The sequence below is a fragment of the Dipodomys merriami genome, unplaced genomic scaffold, assembly GCF_024711535.1.
Source record: "Dipodomys merriami isolate MVZ:Mamm:240054 unplaced genomic scaffold, mDipMer1.0.p SCAF_188, whole genome shotgun sequence".
Taxonomy (NCBI): domain Eukaryota; kingdom Metazoa; phylum Chordata; class Mammalia; order Rodentia; family Heteromyidae; genus Dipodomys; species Dipodomys merriami.
The window spans coordinates 860505-887278 of NW_027203248.1; the positions used below are offsets into that span (position 1 = coordinate 860505).

Consider the following 26774-nt stretch of genomic DNA (forward strand, 5'->3'; position numbering starts at 1 on the left):
TAAAATATACCTGGACATGATAATCTACACAAAACTCAAAACATTCAAAGTGTCAGACTAAAAAAGGACACCCTTAGGGGAAGAACACAAAGGTATAACTTCTCTGAACATTTAAAATACAATTTATTGAGGGCTGGGAAGGTGGCTCAGTGGTAGAGCGCTTGCCTTGCAGGCCTGAGGCCCTGAGTTCGATTCCTCAGCACCACATAAGCAAAAACAAAAAAGCCGGAAGTGGCGCTGTGGCTCAAGTGGTAGAGCGCTAGCCTTGAGCTGAAGAGCTGAGGGACAGCGCCCAGGCCCAGAGTTCAGGCCCCACGACTGGACCCAAAAAAAAAAAACAATTTATTGAAACTAATTCCAGGAAATGGAAACACGGGTTGTATTGTTATTGGTGGTGGTGGTAATGTTTGTTTTATATTTGGGGTTGGCTTTTTTGGGGAGAGGTGGGTAGAGAGGAAGCACAGAAAGGAAGGGAAGAAGAGTAAACAAATGTAGTCATGATATTCTATATTTAATATGTGAAAAATGACCTTGTAAGTTGTGGACAGGGATAGAAGGGGAAAACTGGGAGGAAATGAAGGAAGGAAGGGGTGACATCCAAAAGAAGAAATGTACTCATTACCTGAATTTATGATCTGTGACTGCTTTACACAACTTTAAGGCTATGTGTACACATATAAATGTGGAACCGTAAAGTGACATGTCTTTCTCATGGTGGAGAGTGTGAAAGTCACTGCACTAGAGCATTCCAGAGAGTATCTTATAGCCCCAGCCTCTGTTGTCACATTCTGTTTACCAAATCTCACCTAGGATCTTTCATCTAAGAGAATGGCATAGCATAGCAAACATTTTCAAGCCTTAATATATACATAAACCTTCTGTCTTAAAGTAAGTTCAAAACACTTTCTCTTTTCTACTGTCTCTATTAATATATTTTTAGTTGGGACCAGAAATGTTTCCCTTCAAACATTTTTCTCCCTAATGGAAGCTCATCTTGATTTTAAGACAAGTTAATGCAAATTAAGACAAGTTAATTACCCTTTGTGGATTTTTTTTTTAATTCTGTCAACTCAATGGACAATAAAAAAGTTAAGAAACTATAGCAAGTCAATTTTATTATTTGCAGTAACTGTTTTTACAATACAAAACATTAAAATTGCCAACTAAAGTTAAATTTTAGAATTAAGTTTATTTCAAAAACTAAGTCAACCACATTAGGCATTTTTTAAACTTACTACTCAAATATTTCTCCTAGTATGAGTCTCTCCAATACTTAACACTATTTCTCCCACATCATACTGCTCATATAATCTGTTTAAAATAAAATTATAAAATCCCCAACACCGGGGCTGGGAAGGTAGCTCAGTGGTAGAGCGCTTGCCTTGCCTGCTTGAGGCCCTGGGTTCGATCCTCAGCACTACATAAGCAGAAAAAAAAAAGCTGGAAGTGGTGCTTTGGCTCAATTGGTAGAGTGCTAGCCTTGAGCTGAAGAGCTGAGGGACAGTGCCCAGGCCCAGAGTTCAGGCCTCACGACCTGATCCCTCCCCGAAAAAAAAAAAAAAAATCCCCAAAACCCTATAGACAGGGAACTTCAGTATCTCCTGTCTTTTATTCACATTCTGAAGATTATAATTTGCATATCATGCATAAATTCAAGAAAAGCTGATTTAGAAATTCTCTAATTCCCCTGAAGATAATAAAATCTAGGTCTAGAGAAGGCAAATACTTCCTCACACACTTGGGACTGAAATGTATTACAATACTGCTGAAATCAATTCATCTGCCTGAAGAAATTGCCCACAATCACAAATACTAATTACAGGATTTGAAATTTAGTATGTTAACTATAACTTTTTAAAGTAATTTCTTAAGGCAGTTGCTGCTGACTCTCATTTTAAAGAAAACAAGTTGAAGCCCCAAAGTATTCCTTGTCACATCATTAAAGCTAAGGATAAGATTTATACTCAAGGGGCTGGGAAGGTGGCTCAGCAGTACAGTGCTTGCCTTGCATGTCTGAGGCCTGGGTTCGATTCCTCAGAATCACATAAGCAAAAAGAAAAATGCCGGAAGTGGTGCTGTGGCTTAAGTGGTAGAGTGCTAGCCTTGAGCTGAAGAGCTGAGGGACAGCGCCCAGGCCCAGAGTTCAGGTCCCACAACCGGAACCCCCCCCCAAAAAAAGAAGTTTATGCTCAATAAATTAACTGGTATGTGTACACATACCTTCAAATGTTTCGTTTTTTATTTCAGTAGTCTCTCTTATTTCTAAAACTAATTTTCTGTTACATATGGAAGATTATAATGGTTATTAAAATCCAGCTTGAAGTTCTCATACCTGATGTTCATCCTCCATGACGTTACTAGTGAATTCAAATACAAGGTCGTTCTGTTGGACAACAGCAGCCATAATAAAACATTCCCTTTAGATCCACATGGAACAATCCAAACAGATTCAAGAATCAGCCAGTAGAGTCCAGAAACAAGTTCGGGAGAAAAAATCCCTCAGGCAAGTCTGTAAAATTACAGGCTACCCACGTTTCTTTAGGGAAGATAGTTCAAAGTTTCTTGATTCATTGATTCTAAGCAAAACGAGGCAGTACTTCTGAAATTATTCTTCTGTCAACTTTCTTGGCCTGAAAAACAAATGTTTGTTATTTAAAAAATAACAACTGATTCAGAGAACAGTGTATATCAAGTGTTTTGTTGATTAAGATGAACATGACAAATTTTTAACACTCTTATTTTTTGTTGTTGTTCTTAGACCTACTTTCTTTGAAGATTTCATTTCTGCTAAGATAAAATCTTCCCTTCATTACTAAAATCGAAGTAATTCCAGTCATTTACTATCCTCAATTAACTTGCGTTAAATGCTGAATAGTATAAAAACAAGTATATAGCAAGAGTAATGGGGCTTGGTAACCTCAATAAAGGACATAAACTATTTACACACACACACACACACGCACAGGCACACACACACGCACACATACTTTGAATGTAGTAATTTCAACTTTACTATTTTATAAGCTTTAAAAATAATCAGAATTAAAACCTTCCCTTTTAGTTCTTTAAAAAGCTTCAGGTAAGTAAAATACTTTGTTACCATGTTTAAGCTGTCTTCAGTAGCTTCTTTTTTAAATGCACTGAAATGTATCCTTATCTCCAGCACAGGGCTTGCAAGCAACAGGAAGGAAACAGCCCTTGACCACGTCATGGCAAATTAGAACATGCAAAGAACTGCACTTTACAATGGTATAAAAACAGAAATGAGACTAAAGAGCAAAAACAATTTCACAACGGAAAAAAGAAATGCTTTAAAAATGACGGTCAAGCATGTTTGTATATTGAGAAAGAAAGACAAAGGCTAGAGAAACAGAGAGAAATAAACTAACAAGGTAAACAGAGCTTAAACCCAGCTACTATGAGCTGGGTTTCTTAATTTCAAGAAAACAAATTCTCTAAGTAATCTAGGTTCTAGGGACCACATAGTTAGGGATCACATAGATTACTGTGATTTCTACAACTGAAAACAAAGCAACATGAAGGTAAAGCCTTCAATTCAGGTTCCAATCCAATGGTTTTTCTACTCTAACTGACTTTACCTATCTAAGAGCAAATTCAACTGCAGTAGTATTTTTAGCATATTTCAGCCTTTTTTGTTGTTGTTTTTAAACAATGTACCATTATCTATAAGAAAATATATTTTGTTTTAAATTGAGCACACATATTTAAATATAAGACATACATTTGTTACTGGACAAATATTACTTGTATTATCCTTTCCCTTAAATTATTACATTTCTTTTATAGTAGGCCTGCCTTCTGTTTTTCCTTCTTAACTTGTTATCCTCATTCCTGGAAACTTCCTCTAATCTCTAAACACTCAATCATATCATATCCTTCCTTCCTTCTTTCCTTCCTTTCTTCATTCCTTCCTTTTCCAATATTGTTTTCTTTAGGGAAGAAGGGATGCTGGTTCTGAGGCTTGAACTCAAGGCCTGGGTGCTGTCACTTAGATTTTTCAGATCAAGGCTGCTGCTCTACAACTTGAGCCACAACTCCATTTCTGGGGGGGGGGGGTGATATTAATTAGAGATAAGTCTTTTCTGCCTGGGCTGGCTTTGAACTGTGATCCTCAGATCTCAGCCTCCTGAGTGCCTGGCTGAAAGTTCACTTTTTCTTTTCCATTATAAACATGTACTTTTTCTCACTAGCACTTCCATACTGCTACTGTGCTTTATGCTTTAGTAAAAGTCTCTGGAAGATTTCAAACAGTAAGGACAACCAATCAACAGATCCATACCTCACGGCACATGCTAACAATCAATGTTAATGAAACAGCTAGAATGGTTCCCCACAATCTTAGTGGCCTTTTGCTGAGGTAGGAAAAGAATAACTAGGGCACATAACTCTTACTAACATATACTGTAGAAGTTCAAAGCTGAAAATATGTAAGTAAAGCATTTTATTGGTTTCATCAGTTTTGAAATGGCCTGTTGTCTTTCCTGTTCCTCTTCTCTAGTTATATACCCTATGATATTACAGTGGTTCTTGGAAATAAATTTTCTGATTCCTAACACAGAGATACCATCTCTATATGTCAGGGTTATTTAAGTAACATAGTCTAGGCATATCAAAATTTTTTAGTAACAGACAAGACAATCTAGATCAATGAGTCAATTTTTCACTGAAAAAACTAAGATGTCCAAGATCTCAGAGTCTGTAAGCACAACAGACCCAGTAATCCTACGAGGTAAACCAGAAGGCTGAGATGTGAGGATTGTGGTTCAAAGCTAGCTTTGGCAACAAACTCTGTGAGAACCTTACCTCTAACTAACCACCAGAAAACCAGAAGTAGAGCTGTAGCTCAAAGCAATATAGTGCTAGCCTTGAACAAAATACCTCAGGGACAATGCCCAGGCCTTGAGTTCAAGCCCCACAACCAACAATCAATCAACCAACCAACCGAGTTCTAATTTCCAATCAAAACTCTATTACGATAATTCAGTCCCGCTTCCAAATCTAACCACATATGTCAATGTTAATGGGGAAAACCCTATCTCTAGTTTAGCTCCAAATCTAGTCAATAAACTATTAGAACAAGACCACCTTAGACACAACATGTCTAAAACATCCAAACCTTATCACCATGTTTCTTCAAATTTGCTCTAGTATGGAAATATATAGGAACTAAAGCCTTCCAGGAAACAAAAGCACCCATAATATTTTAATACACTTTAAGATCCTCAGAAATTGTCTGTAATTTGCTGCACTTGTAGGGAAAAAGCAGGAGGATACTGAGTTTCAAGACCAGCCTAGACTACAAATGAAGACTAACTCTAAATCAAATACAAAAGCAGAAACAACATAGAAAGATCTCACTGTTTAAATTATCCATTACTGAGTTACATACGATATTCAAGTGCACCCTGCTGCATTTAATAGCACTTTATAGCATGTTTTTACAATACTGTAAAGTAATGAAAAAATATGTATGAATGGCACAGACACAGCAGCCAACTTTTTTGCACGGTTGAAAAGTAATCCAGTGGACCATCCACTAGATTAAAAACCCTCCCAGCCTGGCTCTTTCAACTAGGTCAGGACTGTATTCCCATTTTTTAGCGAGACGTGCCACCTTAAGGTAAAATAGTAAAGCAAAACAGGATCTAGAGTAAAAACAACTTGTATTCCAATCTTTTGCAATATGATCTTAAACAAGCTGACTTATGTAGTGTCTCAGTCTGACTTTCCATAAACAGGTGTAAAACTCAAGTTTTCTCACTCTGTAAATAGTACAACAAATAGAGTACAACAAATCTAGAGCTGTCAGGATTAGATAAATAATACATGTACAGCTGGGCACCTGTGGCTCACACCTGTAGATCCCAGCTACTCAGAGATCTGAGATCCTAGCTGAGATCTGAGAATCCCAGTTCAAAGCCAGCCAGGGCAGGAAAAGTCCCTGAGACTCTTATCTCCAATTAACCAACAGAAAACCGGAAATGGTGCTGTAGCTCGAGTGGTAGAGCACTCCCTTGAGCTGAAGAGCTCAAGGACCACACGTAGGCCCAGAGTTCAAGCCCCACAACCAACCAAAAAACAACAACAACATGTGCAAGGCCCATGTGCAAATACATGTAGTTCAGTGGTAGAGCATGTACCTTGCATGCACTTTGCCTACCATATACAGGTAAGTATTGGGTTTTATCCCCCAGTACAATAAAAAATTGGAACAGATTAAAGAAAAAGAGAAAAATACATGTGATGAATGCCTGGAAAATTGTACTCAATAAAAATTAGCTTAATTATAGTGCCCAGCACAGTGTGCAAGATGGGTAGCAGGTGCAGGTTAGGGACTAATTATTTCATAAATCTCATTTCTATGTTCCTGGACACTTCCAGGAACACATAGCCTATTATCAACAAACTAGTGCTCAAAATTTAGCACGTTTTGGTCATTCCAATTGTGTCAAGGTTAGAACTTCACTCTAGTCTACAAGCCTTTGCTTCACAAAGTCCAATTTGGCCCCCATTCAATCAAAATGACTTACCAATTGTAAACACGAAACCCCAAATCATATTTCAGGTTACTGCTACCCAAAATTCAAGCCATTTTTGTAAAAAAAAAATATTTCAAATATTAACAAAAACATGACAGGCAAAATTTGCCTAAATTAATCTTTTACACAATGTTAGAGTTTCTGGGAAAGCAATTTTAAGATATAGGAATCTGGGGCCAGACACAATGGCTTAAGTCTGTAATCCTAGATACTTGGAAAGCATAGATCAAGGCATCAATGTTCAAGGCCAGACTGGGCATAAAAGTTCATGACCCTCCATCTCAGCCAGAGAGGGGAACTGATATTTTGGAGGGAACCACAATTACTGGGCACAACCAACCAACAACAGACACACCTGGTAGCCCCAGAGATATAAGGAAACAGAAATTGAAGAATCACAGTTTAGGACCTCTCAGGGCATAAAGTGAAACCTTGCTTGAAAGATAAATGCAGAGCCTATAATCCTAGCCACTCTGGAAACTGAGATCTAAGAATCACAATTCCAGGCCAGCTAACACAGGAAAGTCAGTGAGACTCAATCTCCAATTAACCACCAAAAAAGCTAGAAGTAGAGCTGTGGCACAAGTGGTAAAGCCCTAGCTTTGAGCTTTAACACCCAGGCCCCTAGTTCAAGCCCTAATTTTAGTATAAAAATAAATAAATAAATACTCTTTTCCTTGGGAAATTACTGTAGTATCAATTCACTATAATGAAAATCGACAAAGGAAACAAACAAAAATGAGGGGTGTAGATTAGGTAATTCTACATCAAAAAAGGCAAAAATACACCAGGTAAGATCAATAGAGTGGTTGAATGACTATCCTAGCATTAATACACACTGTTTGTGTTTATGCATATATACTAATGTTTGTAAGTAGCAATATCTAAAGAACTAGAATTCTGTAGTCTCAATATTTAGTGCCTAACAGAAAGTTTCTTCATAAGTGGTAACCTAATTAAGGCTTTCTTTAACATACAAACATTTAAAAAAAATCAAGAAAAAAATACAACAGAAATTTAAAGAGAATAAAAATAGATAAATTAAAAATGAGAAGTAATGAGGAGGCTACAATGCTTGATAGAAATGTACTCATTATATTGCCCATGTAATTGTAACCCCTCTGTACAGTATTTTCACAATAAAAAAAAAATGAGAAGTAATAAATCTAGAATTCTAGAGTAACAGACATATCACTGTTGGGCCTTACAGATCTGTTTGGTAGTTCTGGGATTTTAACTCTGGGCCTTGTTCTTGCTAGGCAGGCTATTACTTTAGCTAGACACCCAGCCCCTTTTTGCTTTCATTATTTTTCAAGTAGAGTCTCAAGATTTTTGACTTGGCCACCTAAAATAAATAATCCCTTATATAAGTCTCTATAGCAAAAGTATCTAATCACACTTCGGTACAACTACTCAAAATGTTTTTATATAGCATTTTATTCAACATACTTGGAATGGATTGCTTTCAACCACATATGTAGGACTATTAATCCCTTATATACGTCTTCATAGCAAAAGTATCCAACCACACTTCAGTACAACTACTAATTGAAATGTTTTTGTTTGTTTGTTTGTTTGTTTGTTTTGGGTCCGGTCATGGGCCCTGAACTCTGGGCCTAGGCGCTGTCCCTCAGCTCTTCAGCTCAAGGCTAATGCTCTACCACTTGAGCCACAGCGCCACTTCCGGCTTTTTTTCTTTTTGCTTATGTGGTGCTGTGCTGGGAAATCGAACCCAGGGCCTCAGGCATGCAAAGCAAGCACTCTACCAGTGAGCTACCTTCCAAGCCCCTTGAAATGTTTTTATATAGCATTTTATTCAACATATTGATACTTGGAATGAATTGCTTTCAACCACATGTGTCGGAATAACTGCAGGAGAAAGCTGTAAGTTTCTCTATAATTACTTTAAATCTTGGTTTTACTATTATTGCTGATTCACAACCTACATACCATCTTACTTTAGACATTTTGCCTAAAAAGTGAAAAGGGAATAGTTACGAGCCTTTTTATAAGGCAACTACAACTTAACTCATTAAACTTTCAAATAGTTTTTACTGGTATTTTTCTTTCAAGTTCCTATATGGAGTATTGTTGCTTTTATATATATTTTAAAATGTGAATATGAAAATAAAGCAAGAAACACACGATAATGCAGACACAGTTAAGTAGCCAGACTTGAACTTCACCAAACAAAGATGCCAGCAGTCTCAATGAGTTAAGGGAGGAAAAAAAGATACTAATTGGAAAATAAATTTCATGAGGCTATCTCAAAACCATGTACTAAGCCTGGTACAACGAACCCTACAAAAGATTCTTAAAGATGTCCTACACATAGAAAACCAACAAGACCACAATAAAGACCAAGACACCGCACCCAAACTGAGAGTCCAAGAACCATAGGAAGAACCCAGTTGCTGCAGCCCCCAAGAAAGTGGATAAAATGGCAGGAACTCTCAAATACCTCTCAGTCCTATCTCTCAACATTAATGGACGTAACTCTCCAATTAAGCGACATAGACTGTCTAGTTGGATTAAAAGGCAAGATCCTTCTATCTGCTGCCTTCAGGAGTCACATCTTGCCCATAAACACAAACACATTTTCCATGTGAAAGGCTGGAACAAAATCTACTAAGCAAACGGCCCCCATAAACAGGCGGGAGCTGCAATCCTAATATCAGATAAAATAGACTTCAAATTAAAATTAGTGAGAAGAGATAAAGAAGATCATTACATACTGATTAAGGGATCTCTCCTTCAGGAGGATATTACAATTCTAAATATCTATTCGCCAAACAACGGAGCACCCAAATTTCTCCAAGAAATACTACTTCCCCTCAAATCCCACATAGATCCAAAGACATTAATTGTTGGGGACTTTAACACACCACTATCCCCACTAGATAGATCAACTCAGCAAAAACTCAACAGAGAAACCGCAGATCTAAACAACTGCATAGATCAACTAGATTTAACAGATATCTACTGAATATTTCACCCAGCAGCATCAGAATACTCATTTTTCTCAGCAACACATGGAACATTTTCTAAAATAGACCACATTTTAGGCCACAAAGCAAACTTAACGAAATTCAGAAACATTGAAGTTATACCTTGCATTCTCTCAGACCACAAAGGAATAAAATTAGAACTCAACACCAAAAGCCACCAAATAAAATCCTGTTAACACATGGAGACTGAACAACACATTGCTGAATCACGAGTGGGTAATGGAACAGATTAGAAAGAAAATTCAAATGTTCATGATATTTAACAAAAATGAACACACAAATTACCAGCTCCTCTGGGACACAGCAAAGGCAGTACTCAGGGGCAAGTTTATAGCTCTGAGTTCCTACATCAACAAATTGGAGAGATCTGAAACCAACAATTTAATGAGACACCTGAGCCTCCTTGAAAAAGAACAGCAATATAAACCCCAATCCAGTAGACCGAAAGAAATAATTAAAATTAAATCAGAATTAAATGAATTAGAATAAAAAAAATAGAAAGAATCAACAAAACAAAGAGTTGGTTCTTCGAAAACATTAACAAAACTGACAGACCCTTAGCAAATCTTATCAGAAAAAGAAGAGAACACACCTAAATAAATAAACTCAGAGAATGGAAACATCACCACAGAAACAACCAAGATTCAGAACATTATAAGGGAATACTTCTCAAAACTTTATGCTAATAAGTTTAAGAACTTGGCAGAAATGGACCTTTTCCCAGCAAATATTGACATGCCAAAACTAAACCAAGATGAGTTAAACCATCTTAACAGGCCCATATCAAGCATTGAAATAGAAACAGCAATTAGAGACCTCCCATCTAAGAAAAGCCCAGGACCAGATGGCTTTACAGCAGAATTCTATAAGGTCTTCAAAGCAGAGCTCACACCAATACTCCTCCAACTCTTCAATGAAATTGAAAGAGAAAGTTCACTATTGAACTCATTCTATGAAGCCATCATAACCCTCATCCCAAAACCAGGCAGATAATCATCAAAGAAAGAGAACTATAGACCCATTTCTTTGATGAACATTGATGCAAAACTTCTCAACAAAATTCTGGCCAATGGACTTCCAACAATTCATCCAAAAAAGCATACACCTTGATCAAACAGGATTCATTTCAGGGATGCAAAGTTGGTTCAATATATGCAAATCAATTAACATAATTCATCACATCGAAGGAGCAAGGATAAGAACCATATGGTTATCTCAATAGATGCAGAAAAAGCATTTGACAAGATCCAACACCCCTTTTTGATGAAGGTTTTGGAAAAATTAGGAATCCAATGAACATTCCTCAATACAATAAAGGCTGTATATGACAAACCTACAGCCAGCATTATTCTTAATGGTGAAAAACTAAAGCCATTTCCTCTTAACTAAGGAACAAGACAAGGATGTCCACTCTCTCCACTTCTCTTCAATCTAGTATTAGAATGTCTAGCTACAGCAGTAAGACAAGATGCAAACATAAAGGGGATCCAAATAGAGAAAGAAGAAAAACTTTCCCTCTTTGCAGATGACATGATCTGGTATTTAAAGAATCCCATAGACTCCATTCCCAAATTACTCAAGCTGATTTAAAACTTTGGCAAAGTAGCAGGGTATAAAATTAACCCTCAAAAATCAATGGCTTTTCTGTATGCCAACAATGAGAAAAGTGTGGCTGAAATTAGGAAAGCAACTCCATTCGTAATAGCCCCACAAAAAATAAAATACCTAGGAATTAACTTAACCAAAAAAGTGAAGGACCTCTATGATGAAAACTTGAAAAAGGAAATCAAAACAGAACTTAGAAAGTGGCAAAAACTCCATGCTCCTGGATTGGAAAGATCAACATTGTGAAAATGGCAATACTTCCCAAGGCTATCTACAAATTCAATGTGATACCTATCAATATTCCAACCTCATTCTTCAAGGAAATAGAGAAGAGGCAATCCAAAAATTCATATGGAACAATAAAAGACCCCGAATAGCAAAAACGATCCTCAACAGAAAGAACAGTGCTGGAGGAATATCAACACCAAATTTCAAACTCTACTATAAAGCCATAGTAATCAAAACAGCTTGGTACTGGCACAAGAACACATCTCAGGACCAATGGAATAGAATTGAAAACCCAGAAATGAACCTACAGACCTATAGCCATCTAATCTTCGATAAGGGAGCTAAAAAAAAAAATAGAATGGAAGAAAGACAGCCTCTTCAGTAAATGGTGCTGGCAAAATTGGTTAACTACTTGTAGAAAACTAAAGCTAGATCCTTATATATCACCCTGCACCAGAATCAACTCCAAATGGATCAAAGACCTCTGAGTCAAAGGAGACACTCTGAAAATATTACAGGATGGAATAGGAGAAACCCTAGGTCTTCTTGGCACAGGTTGAAATTTTCTTAATAAAGACCCAGAAACACAACAAATCAAAGAAAGGTTGAACAAATGGGATTGCATGAAATTGCAGAGCTTCTGCATGGCAAAGCACATAGCCAGCAAGATCAATAGAAAGCCCACAGATTGGGAGAAGATCTTCACTAGCCATACAAGGGTCTCATATCTAAAATATACCTGGAACTCAAAAAATTAAATCCCCCTACAACAAATCTTCAAAGAATCAACTGCCCAATAAATAAGTGGGCTAAAGACTTAAAGAGAAACTTTTCTGAAGACGAAAGAAGGATGGCCAATAGACACATGAAGAAATGCTCAACCTCTCTAGCCATAAAAGAAATGCAAATAAAAACAACATTGAAATACCACCTCACCCCAGTTAGAATGGCTAAAATCAAGAACTCTAATAACAACAGATGCTGGAGGGGATGTGGACAGAAGGGAACCTTACTGCATTGTTGGTGAGAATGTAAACTTGTTCCACCACTTTGGAGAGCAGTATGGAGGTTCCTCAAAAGACTCCACATAGAGCTTCCCTAGGACCCAGTAATCCCACTTTTGGGCATTTACCCAAAGGTTTACAAACAAGACCACATTAAATCTACCAGCACGACTATGTTTATTGCAGCCTTATGTACCATAGCTAAGATATGGAACCAACCCAGATGCCCCTCAGTAGATGAATGGATCAAGAAAATGTGGTATATATACACAATGGAATTCTATGCCTCCATCAGAATGACATTGCCCCATTTGTTAGGAAATGGAAAGACTTGGAAAAAATTATATTAAGTGAAGTAAGCCAGGCCCAGAGAAACATAGATCCCATGGTTTCCCTTATTTGCAATAACTAGTATATGTCTCAGTCAAGCAGAAAAGTCAGTTAAGTTGATGTTAGGGAAATGAACCCTAAGATATATATTCAAATGTTTTTTTTTCTTTCATGTGATTGTTTCTAACACATTTATAAGATGATTTCTTTGTTGCTTTGTATGTCCCTTCCACCACGGTATAAAACCCCTGCTTTCACTGTATTTGATGTTGTTATAATTTGTGGAGGGGAAGGGAAAAAACAAATCGTTTAAATAGGGATACAGGTGGACCCATTGCAACAATAAGACGTACAAGTCGTTATGACGAAAACGAACTTTACAACTTTGGCGGGGGAGGGGGGGGAGTCGTGTGGGGTGGAAGGGGGAGGATGGGATGGGAAGGGGAAACAAAGGAGGAGGCTACAATGCTTGATAAGAAATGTATTCATTATCTTGCCCATGTAATTGTAACCCCTCTGTACAGTATTTTCACAATAAAAAAAAGAAAATGTGGGGGCTGGGAAGGTGGCTCAGTGGCAGAGTGCTTGCCTTGCATGCCTGAGGCCCTGGGTTCAATTCCCCAGCACCACATAAGCAATAAGAAAAAAGCCAGAAGTGGCGCTGTGGCTCAAGTGGTAGAGCACTAGCCTTGAGCTGAAGAGCTGAGGGACAGCGCCCAGGCCCAGAGTTCAGGCTCCATGACCGGACCCCCCAAAAAAAAATGTGGTACATATATACAAAGGAATTTTATTTATCAGAAAGAATATTATGTCATTTGCATAATAATGGATGGACCTAGGAAAAATTATGTTAAGTCAAGTAAGTTAGGCTCATAGAGACAAACAGCATGTTTTTCCTTGTATGTGGAAATTAGATCTAAAATACAGCCATATGTGATAACATATACAGTATTACATGCATATACACACATAAACTGACTAAAGGACGATATACTTAGAGAAGTCCAATGGTGTAACTCCACTGAGCAATTTCAAATGAATAACAAGAAGCTAAAACATGTTCTATGAGTTGGGGGGGACCACAGGAACAGAGGGAGGAAGGGTGAACAAATATAGTCATCATAAGCAATGTACATTCTGTAAAAATTCAACTATGTAACTGGAGGGTAGGGATGGGATGGACAATAGATGGTGTGACAATGATAAAGATGTACTGTCCTCATAATCTGATTTCTGGAAACCTCTTAATAAACTAACAACTACTAACTTAAAACAATTAACTAAAATCTAACTAAACAACTTAATAAAAATGTTTTTAAATTCATTCTTTATTTTGGAGACAGGTTCTGCCTAGGTAGACTAGAGTGTTCTTAATATTCACTATGTGGTTCTAGGCTAGATTCATACTTTTTTTGGTACCAGTCCTGGAGCTTAAACTCAAGGTCTGGGCCCTGTCCCTGAACTTTTTTGCTCTAGGCTAGTGTTCTTATCACTTGAGCCACAGATCCACTTTCAGCTTTTTGGTGGTTAACTGGGGATAATAGAGTCTCACAGGGTTTTTTTCCTGCCCAGGCTGGCTTCTAACTATGATCCTTGGATCACAACTTTCTGAGTAGCTAGGAGACAGGAGTGAGTCACAGGTACCTGACCCGGTTTAAAACACTTGATCCATCTTCTCTGGTGCTGGTATTACACTAACAAGTATGGCTACTTAAATTATGCTTTCTTTAAATTAAGCATTTTTCAATTGAGGTAGAGGATACAGCCCAAAATGCAGTGAACTACCTGTCATTTCATAAAGACTATAGGTTCATATAGAATGGTAATAATCAGGAATCTCAAGGAAAGCTGTTGGATCAATAGATGGGAGCGGAGAAAGAGACAGAGAGGATTATTTTGATTAAAATACAATACATGCAAGTCTGAAATATCATGGTAAAATACCCTGGTACAATTAATACACATTAACAAAATAAGAATTACAGCAAAGTAACTGAAAGGAAAAAGCTTAGGGCTGGGTCAATGAGAATTACCAGGGTTGAAGTATGAAAATAGAACAATGAAACTTTCTGAAATTGTTTTAAGAAGGGGAAGAGTTGGGTATGGGAGGGTCATACAGGAGAGAGTTTGATCGTAGAACTAAATGGAGGCTAATAAAAACATTTTTAAAAACACAGAGGTTTAATTTCATATAAATGAAGTATCAATTGAGTCTTTCGGCATGCAAAGTCTCAGTCAGGTTTCTGATGACCTATTTGCAAGGCTCAAGCAAGTCTTTTCTGATGAGCTACCTTAAGTTAGACCATACTAATTTAAAAAGAAATATCAGTATGATCAAACAAACAAGCTGACTTCTCCCTGCTTTTGCCTTTTTGCTGACACTCGTGAACGGGAACAGTTCCAGAACTCTGAAGGCAGGCTGCAATTACTCCCCAGACCTGAAATTCCAGTTCTTTCACATACTTCTCCACTTCCCATTATCAGCCACTAAGGCCTCCCTGGTATCAGATTACACTCAGGCAGCATTTATAGCACCTGGTAAAACAGCAGAGCAGAAAGAATACCTAAACCTGTCCATACCTGTGGTCTCAAGATTAACTATTTTCTAAGCACGTTCTGAAAACAAGAGAATTTCAAAGTAAAAGTGAAATATCCAACAGTACTCAGATGCTGTTTTAAATCTAGTTGTGAAAAAAATTAACTTCTTTCCTTTCTCAAAAAGGCTAAAAGTTAAAACTATCAAAATATCATTGCTTGGGGTTTTCATTATGCAAATTAACTGGCTACAGGAAATGCATTTCCTCTAGTACCCAAATTATGAACAGTAACAAAACAACAACAAAAGAAAAACAACAAAGGGGGCTGGGAAGGTGGCTCAGTGGTAGAGCGCTTACCACACATCCCCTGGGTTCGATTCCTCAGCACCACATAAGCAAAAAGAAAAACGCTGGAAGTGGCGTTGTGGCTCAAGTGGTAGAGCGCTAGCCTTGAGCTGAAGAGCTGAGGGACAGCGCCCAGGCCCAGAGTTCAGGCCCCATGACCGGACCAAAACAAAAAACAAAAAACAAAAACAAAAACAAAAAAAAAACAACCTAGCCAAGGCACACATATTCAAAAATGTCCTTATCAGCAAAACCTGTTCAGGCAGTTCAAAATGCTTCTCTCTGCAGCAAACAAGAATTAACTTGCAAGGAAACTGTGTTTCATTTTTGTGGTTTATTATTTCCCTGGTTCATATTTTCACTTTAGAAACATTAGGCCCTAATGAAATGGTTTTTCTCATCTGAGATAATAGCAGATTTTTTTTCTTTTTCTGGTCTGTCAAGGGACTTGAACTCTGGGCTGGACACTGTCCCTGAGCTCTTCAGCTCAAGGCTGAGCACTCTACCACTTGAGCCACAGAGCCACTTCAATTTTCTGGTGGCTAATTGGAGATAAGAATCTCATGCATGGACTTTCCTTGTCTGGGAGGGCTCTGAAAAGTGATCCTCAGAACTCAGCCTCCTAAGTAAATAGATTACTGGCATGAGCCAACGGCATCCAGCAATAGCAGATTTTAAGAAATCACTGAGGCTCTGGCATTGACAATGACAAAAAAAAAACAGAGAAATTTTGCTTAAAAGTACTAGAACAGATGAGGTTAATCCCAGAAGTCAAGGGTTCCAGGATAGCCTAGGCTATATATAGTAAGATCCTATCTCCACTTCTATCTCCATCTTACACTGCCTAGTTGTTAAGTGGTAGAAATTATTCTATCATAAGAAGCACCAGTTTTATAAAAGCACAAACTATCAGCTGAAAGCAAAATTTTAATGATCATGTAAATCACTAATGGTCATGAATTGCTGAATTGACAGACAAGAACCACCACACCCCTGCTGGAGTGTTCACTACCATACCCAGCTGGAGAAGTTCACCAACATGAATACATGGTTATCATACTTTATATTTAAAACTAACCAACAGTTCCATTACCATTAGGAAAAGCTCCAAACCCAGTAGTAGCACTTATATGACTCTTCAATGATGTGGCAAAGGTATTAGGAAATTGCACTGAAGAGTTTCAAGACAGGATATAGGAGTACCTAGACTAGAAAAATGAACAAGATCAAGATTAAACATATACCTATTAAGCTCCAATCATCAGGATAGTGAAGTATTGGTGAAAGACAAGCAGATAAATGGAACAGAGTAAGAGCCCAGAAACAGACTGACATAAATACTTTTAATAAAGAAGCAAAGCAATACAATGAAGAAAAGACAGTCTTTTCAACAAATAGTGCTAGAAAAAAATTAGGACACCCCACATGCAGAAAAAAAAATGAATCAAAGTCAGGAAGGATGGCCCACACCTTTATTCCAGCTAATTGGGAAGTGACAATTTATATGGCAGAGGCCATCCAGGGTACAGAATTAGCAAGACCCTCACAGAAACCAATAAAACTAGGTATGATGGTGAATGCTTTCATCCCAGCTACATGTGAGGCATTAATAAGAAGTCTGGGCAAGCCCTAGGTGAAAAAAAAAGTCTATTTGTAGTATTAAGCAAAAAGGCCTGAGAGCATGGTTCAAGTGGTAGAGCAGTTGCTTGGAGCTCAAACCCCCAGCATTACAACAACAACAAAACTACACAGACTTTACACACTTTGCAAACAAACTCAAAATAGATAATAGACCTGAATATAGTAAGTAAGCCTCTTAAAACTCCCCAAAAATATATATTAGAAAATCTAGAAGACCATGAGTTTGATGATGACAGACATGACACAAAGGTGGAATCCATGAAAGAATCAATAAACTTAACTTTATTAAAATTAAGATTCTTCTGCTATATGAAAGACAATGTCAAAAGATGAGCAAACAGACTAGAAACTGAGAAAAAATATTTGCAAAAGACACACCTGCTAAGGGAGTGTTATCCAAAATAAAGAAAATTTCCTAAAGCTTACAAGAACTAAATAAAATAACATAATTTTAAGAAGTTCTAAGACCTTACTTAACAGACGACTTCACCAAGGAAGAAAAGCATATGAAAAATATTTAACAAGCATATGAGAGATGCTTTACATCATATGTCACTTCAGAAATGAAAATTAAAATGACAATGAGATACCACTATATACCTTTTACCAAGGCTCAAATCTAGGGCCCTGACACACTGACAACCAAATATTAGCAATGAGATAGAGCAATAGAACTCTCATTTATTGCCAGTTGGAATGAAACATGGAACAAGCCACTCTGGAAGGGAGTTTGTCAGTATCTTACAAAATTAAACATAATTCTAGGCACCAGTGGCTCATGCCTGTAATCTTGGCTACTCAAGAGGCTCTGAGAATCAAGGGTCAAAGCCAGCCTGAGCAGTGAAGTCCTTAAGATTCTTATTTCTAAGTAACCACAAAAAGCCAAAAGTGGAGTTGTGACTCAAGTGGTAGAGCCTTTAGCCCAAAAGTTCAGGGATAGTGCCCAGGCCCTAAATTCAAGCTCTAGGGTTAGCATGCATACACATGCACACACACACCCCTCAAAATAGTTATTATTTACTCAAAGTGGAAACATACACCCATACAAATAACTGCACACAAATATACAAACTTCATTCATATTGCCAAAATTTAGAACATATTGTAGTCCCAGATATTACAGAAGTGGAGGAAGGAGGAGCAAAGTTAAAGGCCAGCCTAGCAAAATTAGCAATTAAGACCCTATTTGAAAAACAATTACAAGTGACAAGGGAGTTTGGGGGTGGAGGCATGGCGCAGGTGGTAGGTCACCTGCCAGTGAGTGAAAAGGCATCAGATAGCAAGTTTGAGTCCTGGTCTTGGACAGAGAAAAAAAAAGGCCGAGGTCTAGTACCATCAAAAGAAGACATCCTTCAAGACAAACACTGGTACATCTGGAGAATAGAAGATAATTTACCACTAAAAAGAAATGAACTATTAAGCTCAGAAAGATGTAAAGGGACCTTATATATTCATAAGTGAAACTTGTTCAGACCTACCTTCAGTGGTGATGATGTGTCAGTGTCTGTTCATAAATCATAACTGACATACCAGTTAATAGGGGAGTCTATGCATATGAGGGTATAAGGGGCTCATAGGAAGTATCTGTACTTTAAATTTGTTGTAAGTCTAAAACTGCTTTTAAAAAGCTTTATTTTGTTGTTTCCCCTGGGGGTAGGGAGGTGGGAGGGGGGGAGAGAGAGTTCATTGGCTATGGTTACAAATCTGTAATCACAGCACTGGAAAAGATGAGATAGGAGGGCTGTAAATTCAACCTAACCTGGGCTATTTATCAAGTTCAAGGCCAGCTTACGCCACAAGACCCTATGGAAAAAAAGTAAAAAACTTACTCTACACTTGTAAAGTACACTTCAAACTGTATTGTACTAGTTTTCTATTACTATAACAAATATCAGTGGTAAATCAACATTTTAAGGAGAAAAGGTCTATCTGGCTTATAGTTTCAAGCCAATGGTCATTTGTCCCTATTGTCTCTGGACCTGTGGTGAGGTGGCACATTGTGGTGGGGAGGGCACGGTAAAACAGCATGTATACCTGGAGGAGGGGTCAGGGTCCCAGTATCTCCTTCTAGGGCACATTTTGACCTAACTTTCTCCTACTATGCCCATCTCCTGGAGGATCCAACAGTGACACAGTATGGACACCAAGCCTTTAACACGTGAGCATTCAAGTTTCAAACTACAGCATTATTTCAAAATCACAGGTTCCAGCATATCTGTGTATTTTTTTAGTCCCATGAGCCACCCTCACCTTCCATGATTAAAGAATCCTGATCTAAAGAACTCATTATTGCCAAGAACAATCTAGACCCTTCTACATATTCTTTGATGATCATAAGCTTTTATTCCTGTGATATTTTAGGATCTTCTTCCAAGTCTTGCAGCAACCAAACTTAAGCATATAAAATCTAGGAATATAGAACATTTCCATTTTTCTCTCAAGTTGTGACTCAATGTGAAACATAAAGATACATTAAACACAAAACTTCTTGTACACCATGTGTAAGAAGACCTCAAACAAGATATTGTTGTTATAGTAGGCCCTGTTATTCTTTTAAATAGGAAAATATTTTTCATAAGTTTAGATCTAATAAACTTACTTTGTTATTTCAGAATGGGATTCCTCTTGGAATCATCATCCTGTCTGGTACTCACCTAAGTTTCTAAACTCAATGAAACCAAAAAACAAGTAGAAAAACCACAGATGGAAAATGAGAAAGTCTAGAGCCTTATTAATAAGCTCAGTGTTTTTAAGAGATACACTTACAATGTTAACGCTTCATATTATAAATTATACAAGTAACTTCATATTTCCTATTCTACAAACTTTAGATAGAATCTAACTTTAAGTAATTTGAAGATCTAAAAATACAGTGCTAGGTGCCTGTGGCTCACACTTATAATCCTATCTACTCAGGAGGCTGAGCTCTGAGGATCATGGTTCAAAGCCAGCCCAAGCAGGAAAAGCCCATGAGACTCTATTTCAATAAACTATTCAGATAAAGCCAGAAGTGGCACCTCAGCTCAAGGAATAGAATGCTAGCATGGAACAAAAAACACAGCTCAAAGACAGCTCCCAGGCCCAGAGTTCAAGTCTCAGGACAGATTAAAAAAAAACAATAATAATAATAATGAAAAAGTAAAATAACCTGGTGCCAATGGCTCATGCCTGTAATTCTACTACATACGAGGCTGAGATCTGAGGATTACAGGCTGGATATCTAAAGTCCATGAGACTCTAATCTCCAATTAACTACCAGCAAATTGAAAGTGGTACTATAGCTCAAAGTGGTAGAGCACTGGACTTGAGCAAAAGAGCTCAGGGACAGCACACAGGCCCTGGTTCAAGCCCCACAACCAACAGAAAATAATATAAATTAATTAAATATATAAGGTAGTCTCATTTTTAGGCCTTCTGTCTTTCATAATGTAATTTCTCAATTTTTAAATCATTTGAATTCATTTCAGTTACTGCTAACTCAAGTACATCAATTACCCTGACATAAAATTTCTTGAAAGCTGGGAAGGTGGCTCAGTGGTAGAGCGCTTGCCTTGCATGCATGAGGCCCTGGGTTTGATTCCTCAGCACCACATAAGCAGGAAAAAAAAAAAAGCTGGAAGTGGCGCTGTGGCTCAAGTGGTAGAGTGCTAGCCTTGAGGTGAAGAGCTGAGGGACAGCACCCAGGCCCAGAGTTCAGACCCATGACCGGACCCCCAAAAAAAAATTTCTTGAAATAGGGAATACTTTCATTATGCTTATTTGATGTATATCCAGAGATAATGAAAGATCCCAAACACCTATTTTCATAAGCATCTCTGCTATTATTGATTTAATAAGAAACATCATTCTTTAAGCTCTAATTCAGGAAGCTAGATCAAGAGAGACAATGCAAGTAAGGAGCCAGGGGCTCACTTCTGAAACCCTGATACTCAGAAGGTTGGAAAATTACAGTTCAAGGCAATCCCCGGGAAGAAAAGTTCCCTAGACTCCATCTCCAAAATACCCAGAAAAAAACCAGGGCTGGAACCAGGTGATAGATAACACCTGTGAACACTAGCTACTCAGGAGACTGATCCAGAGGTTTTCAGTTCAAAGCCATTTTCAGTCAAGGAAGTCCATGAGGCTACCTTACCAAAATAACACAGAAAAAGCAAAGCTTGTGAGAGGAAGGTTCTAGAGATTTTCAAAAAGGATTTTAACAACAGACTACAGGCTCTATTACTGAAGAACACAATGCAAGTCTCACAGGAAGGGTATTTGGGAGCTACCATCCAAAAATGATGGTGGCTCATCATTCCACAGCTTCCTTGATACACTGATAGTTTTGATGCATACTACCCCCCTTAAATTCTGCATTAATTATTTATAATAGAGATTCAACTAATTTTTAAAACAATTCAGTGATTTTTGTCTATAGTTTAAAACAAAATCAATAAATTTTATGTTTTTGTTCTTTACATCAAAGGATTAGAAGAGGAGACAAGATTTGCTATAAGGTATGACTTATTACTTGATCTTTTTATCCTTTTTTTTCCCCCGTAGTGATAAGGTTTAAACTCAGGGCCTAGTGTTCTAACACTTGAGCTGTACCACCAGCCCTTTTTGCTTTTAGTTTGCTTTCCAGATAGGGTTTAAAAACCTTCCTAACCTCTGCCTCTTGAGCATCACCATGTCCAGCTTGTTTGGGAGCTGGCCTCAAACCACAATCTTATCTCTGGCTCCCAAATAGCTGGGAATTTTATCTTTCTTACAAGTTAGTCAAGTGAACATCAAAACTACCCTTTAATTATTGAGACACCAGTTAAAAGTTGAAGTAAGTGCAGGAACCAATTACATCTATGCTTAATTGGATCTTATTTATTATTAAGTATTTTGAATCGATGACACTTTACTTAATGAAGAAGTAATATATATGCATGACAGATTCAAATTTCTTCGTTACTTAATAGAGGCTATTATCAAGACATCTTTACTTTCTGAGCTGAGAGTGTAGCTCAGTGGCAGAATCCTTGCCTAGCATGCACAAAGCTTTGGGTGCCCAAGGCCTACAAAGAGAAATAAATCTCTGCTTTCTTCAAGAGTAATATTTAGAAGGAAAATGCTCCTATGAAAATGGTTATTTTAATGGCTCTGTGGCTCAAAGTGGTAGAGCACTACCTTGAGCAAAAAAGATCAGGGACAATGCCCAGGCCCTGAGTTCAAGCCCCACGACCACCAACAACAAAAAATCCTGATGAAAATGGTTATTTTGAAGAAGTTAAGCTTTATTCAAACCTGACTCTTTATAACAAATGTCTTATGGCTTTGTCTTTTCAAGAATCTAAAAATGCCTCCATAAATGTAACAAGCACTTGCTAAATTAAAAAAAAAAATAGATAGATAGATAGATATTTTAGCATGAAGACACATCCAGGAACTATGCTATAAGCACAATAAAGTTAATTTATATGACTGTGTTATAATGTTTACTAAGTGCTTTATAGCAAAAAATACACACAAAACAAAGTGAAACAAATACTATTTTGCTTTTATAAAGCAAAACAAACCCCCATAAATAGTTTCCTTGAACATCTCTAATAACTACTTTTGATTTTTGTATGTACAAAAGATCTGATACTTTTTCAAATGGTTAGAAAAAATTTTAATATCACATCACTTAATACCTATCTCTCATGTATAAGAGTGTACAAAGATTATGATAGCCAACCAGGTAAGGGCATGGACTGTCATGGCTGTCACTTCAGTCTCTTATACAGGTGAGTTCATGACAAATACTTGTTAAGCAAATACGCAAACTATTCAGAGGTAGAGTGGAGACCTGAGCCCGTGTTTGACTTTAGTTCAAGATCATTCACCTACTTATTCATTCAACAAATATCCACTTTGCACCTACAATAGTGCCAGATCCTATTTTATATCATAGGAATACAATACTGAACAAATAAATAAATTTCTGCCTTCAAATGGCTTATAATCTAGTGATCTTAATCACATTATGCTTCTCCTCAAAACGTTGTTTTTAAAACTCATAAGGCAATACAGATGCTATCTTCCAACTCATGAATACAAAGTACTACTGCACTACCTCTCAGCTGCAAAACAGTTCTCAATTAGACCTATAAAATAAATACAACCTTTCCTACCCTAAATGGGAAGTAGAGGAGAAACTACTTACCTTTCAAATGATCTGAGTAGATAGGAGGGGAAGGGGAATATCTGGCAGAAAATTAGATACAATTGAATCCAAAGGCATACTGGTTCTTTTTTTTTGGGGGGGGGGCCCGGTCGTGGGCCTGAACTCTGTGTCTGGGCGCTGTCCCTCAGCTCTTCAGCTCAAGGCTAGCACTCTACCACTTGAGCCATAGCACCACTTCCAGCTTTTTTTTTTTCTTCTGCTTATGTGGTGCTGAGGAATCAAACCCAGGGCCTCATGCATGCAAGGCAAGCGCTCTACCACTGAGCCACCTTCCCAGCCCCCAAAGGCATACTTGGTTCTAAGCAAAGTTTATTTACCTAGAGGTAACTCCAAGTCTTACATCAAGCTTTAATTTTTAATCTGATTTTAAGCAAATTGAAATTTCACAGCCAAAAAGTATTCTTGTATTTATAAAAGTATACCTTTACAAATATAAATACCTCAAGAAAGATAATTCTTCCTATATTGTCTTTTCCTATATACTAAATGATCCTCAGAAATCCTATCAGTGCTATATACATTCTTGTCTTTATTCAACAGAACCTCACCAGAGACATTTTTGCCAACTTTGGTGGAGACAAGAGTAGGGAAGATAGGTGGCAAAAACTGTCCTTAAGGGGTATCACAACCCATCAAGTAAAACAATTACAAATATATTTCTGTTGCTTATAAAAAAAATGTGCTCGGGGCTGGGAAGTTGGCTCAGTGGTAGAGCGCTTGCCTTGCATGCCTGAGGCCCTGAGTTCGATTCCTCAGCACCACATAAGCAAAAAGAAAAAAGCCGGAAGTGGCGCTGTGGCTCAAGTGGTAGAGCGCTAGCCTTGAGCTGAAGAGCTGAGGGACAGTGCCCAGGCCCAGAGTTCAGGCCCCACGACAGGACCCCCCCCCCAAAAAAAATGTGCTCATTTTCATTCAGATGGTTAAAGATGGAGGTCTCATATGCTCATTTGCATTTTAAACGTTTCACATGATGCATTCAATTTCCAGAATCAAATGATCTTATGCCAGACTTTAGTAATTCTTAAATTGTCCTATGCATTCTGATTCAAATACATTATACACCAAAATTCCCTAAAAATGATACAAAAAGGACAACCCTATAAACAATTTTCCACATCCCTAGTCTAAGTTTTAATAAAAGAGTAACGTGGTTTGCACTTAGGTTCAAGCATAGGTATAATAAAGATAAATAAGACATGATCTTTACCTATAAGTAATTCCCTAAGAAAGAAAAGAAAATGAGGGGCTGGGAAGTTGGCTCAGTGGTAGAGTGCTTGCCTCACATGCATGAGGTCCTGGGTTCAATTCCTCAGCGCCACATAAGCAGAAAAAAAGCTGGAAATGGCGCTGTGGCTCAAGTGGTAGAGCGCTAGCCTTGAGCTGAACAGCTGAGGGACAGCGCTCAGGCCCAGAGTTCAAGCCCTTTGACCACCACCAACAACAACAAAAATAATAATTAAGATGTTTTCTCAGGTAAGTCAACCTCCATGACCTTTCATTTCATCTTTTACCTTAAAACTAATCTTAAAAAGAATATGTTGGGCTGAAAAGGTGGCTCAGTGGTAGAGTGCTTGCTTTGCATGCCTGAGGCCCTGGGTTCAATTCCTCAGCATCACATAAGCAAAAAGAAAAAAGCCGGAAGTGGCACTGTGGCTCAAGTGGTAGAGCGCTAGCCTTGAGCTGAAGAGCTGAGGGACAGCACCCAGGCCCAGAGTTCAGGCCCCACGACCAGACCCCCCCCCCAAAAAAAGAATATGTTTTAGCTGGCCACTTAGGCTAAAACAGAAGATTCTGGAGTTAGGAACCAGTTAGGGCTCCAAAGCCAAATATTGTCTATATAAATAGATACACACTCATAAATCATAAAATGTTTCAATAAAAGCTTAAAGAGGGCTGGGAATGTGGCTCAGTGGTAGAATGCTTGCCTTCTATGCATGAGGACCTGGGTTCAATTCCTCAGCATCACATAAACAGAAAAAGCCAGAAGTGGCACTGTGGCTCAAGTGTTAGAGTGCTAGCCTTGAGCTAAAGAGCTGAGGGACAGAGCCCAGACCCAGAGTTCAGGCCCCATGACCGACAAAAAAAAGAAAAAAAGAAAAAAGTTTAAAGAATCCTAATAAATTAATGCTTAGATATTAAAATTTCAAATTAAAACATTAGCTTATCATTTCATTATATTCAAATTTCAATGTCAATCTTTGGCAGTCAGTAAAAATGTCACAAAAGGAAATAATTTTTGAATATGTAAGTTATTACCTTCCTATTAGGTCCTATAGCAAATGTTTGATTGCCACCAGATAATCTAGACAATCCATAAATACAAAACAAGTTTGCAACACCCCTAGAATCAATAAGTACAAAGTTTAATGAAACATGCTTTGTGCTAATCTGTCTCCTTGGTGGGAAATTAAAGCAGCATTTGTACATCTGTGTCTCTCTGTTCCCCTCATCGTGGTTTAACTGACAGGAAGCAGAGAATAAGATAGGGCATGCAAAATGTCAAGCATTTCCTGCCTTCTTTGCTACATCTTTATGTCTTGTTTTATAAATAGCCCAGTAACTTATATGAAAATATACTGAAATATGGTAGCAGAAATATATGAATGGTAAAGACTGTCTATGAAAACAGAGCCAATGAAATATTTTGATGTTGAGATTCAATATGCACACAAAAGCTCATTTTTATAGCCCTTTGAAGTATTCCTAGGAATACCAAAGAAATATTTGAAAAACCACTATGACTAAGTAAAAATCAAGTATCTAAACAATAACAATGCCCTGAAACTACTATTTCATGAGAAACACTTGATACCCTCCCTACCCTTTACCTATCAAAACAGATGACTACCGCCTGACACAGATAATACCCCCAACACGCCTCACACCTTCCCTCCCTCCTTCACACTCACACCACTGACTCTCAAAGCAACACTGATAACTTGCCTCTTTGGCCTTTGGTTATTTTTAACTAGCTTTTGCCAGCATTCTTCTGAGATTATTATTTTTATTAATCCCTACCCCCAAAACAAAATTGTCTCTACTGCCTCACTCACTTCCCTCATATATAACTTACTGCTTGTTATCTATTCATGTACATCAACTACCAACTGTTCATAATCCAAACAGAACTCTATTCTCCATAAATGAATCCAGCTGCTTCAAGCCACTTTAAGCTAAGTTCCAATTAATTATGATGAGAAATACTGTGATTACTTTTTATCATTCTTGAGCTCCCTCCCAAACTATCTTTTCAGGACCTCAATTCATCACTCATTTTATGCCTTATATTTTATATAAACAAGGACAAAATTCAGCTTTCT

General features: G+C 37.7%; 1 protein-coding gene across 3 annotated transcripts in view; it reads right to left on the reverse strand.

Moving 5' to 3' along the window:
* The window catches only part of Elf1 (E74 like ETS transcription factor 1), a 94385-nt gene that overhangs the window by 34192 nt on the left and 33419 nt on the right, over window positions 1–26774 (reverse strand). For 2 of the 3 annotated variants that reach the window (XM_070026677.1, XM_070026676.1), the window contains exon 2: window positions 2333–2630. In XM_070026677.1, the coding sequence (XP_069882778.1) occupies window positions 2333–2404 (72 nt within the window). In that variant the 5' untranslated portion in view covers window positions 2405–2630. Of the gene's footprint in view, window positions 1–2332; window positions 2631–3100; window positions 3156–26774 lie in introns of those variants that run through there. The other variant, XM_070026679.1, reaches the window with a different exon arrangement.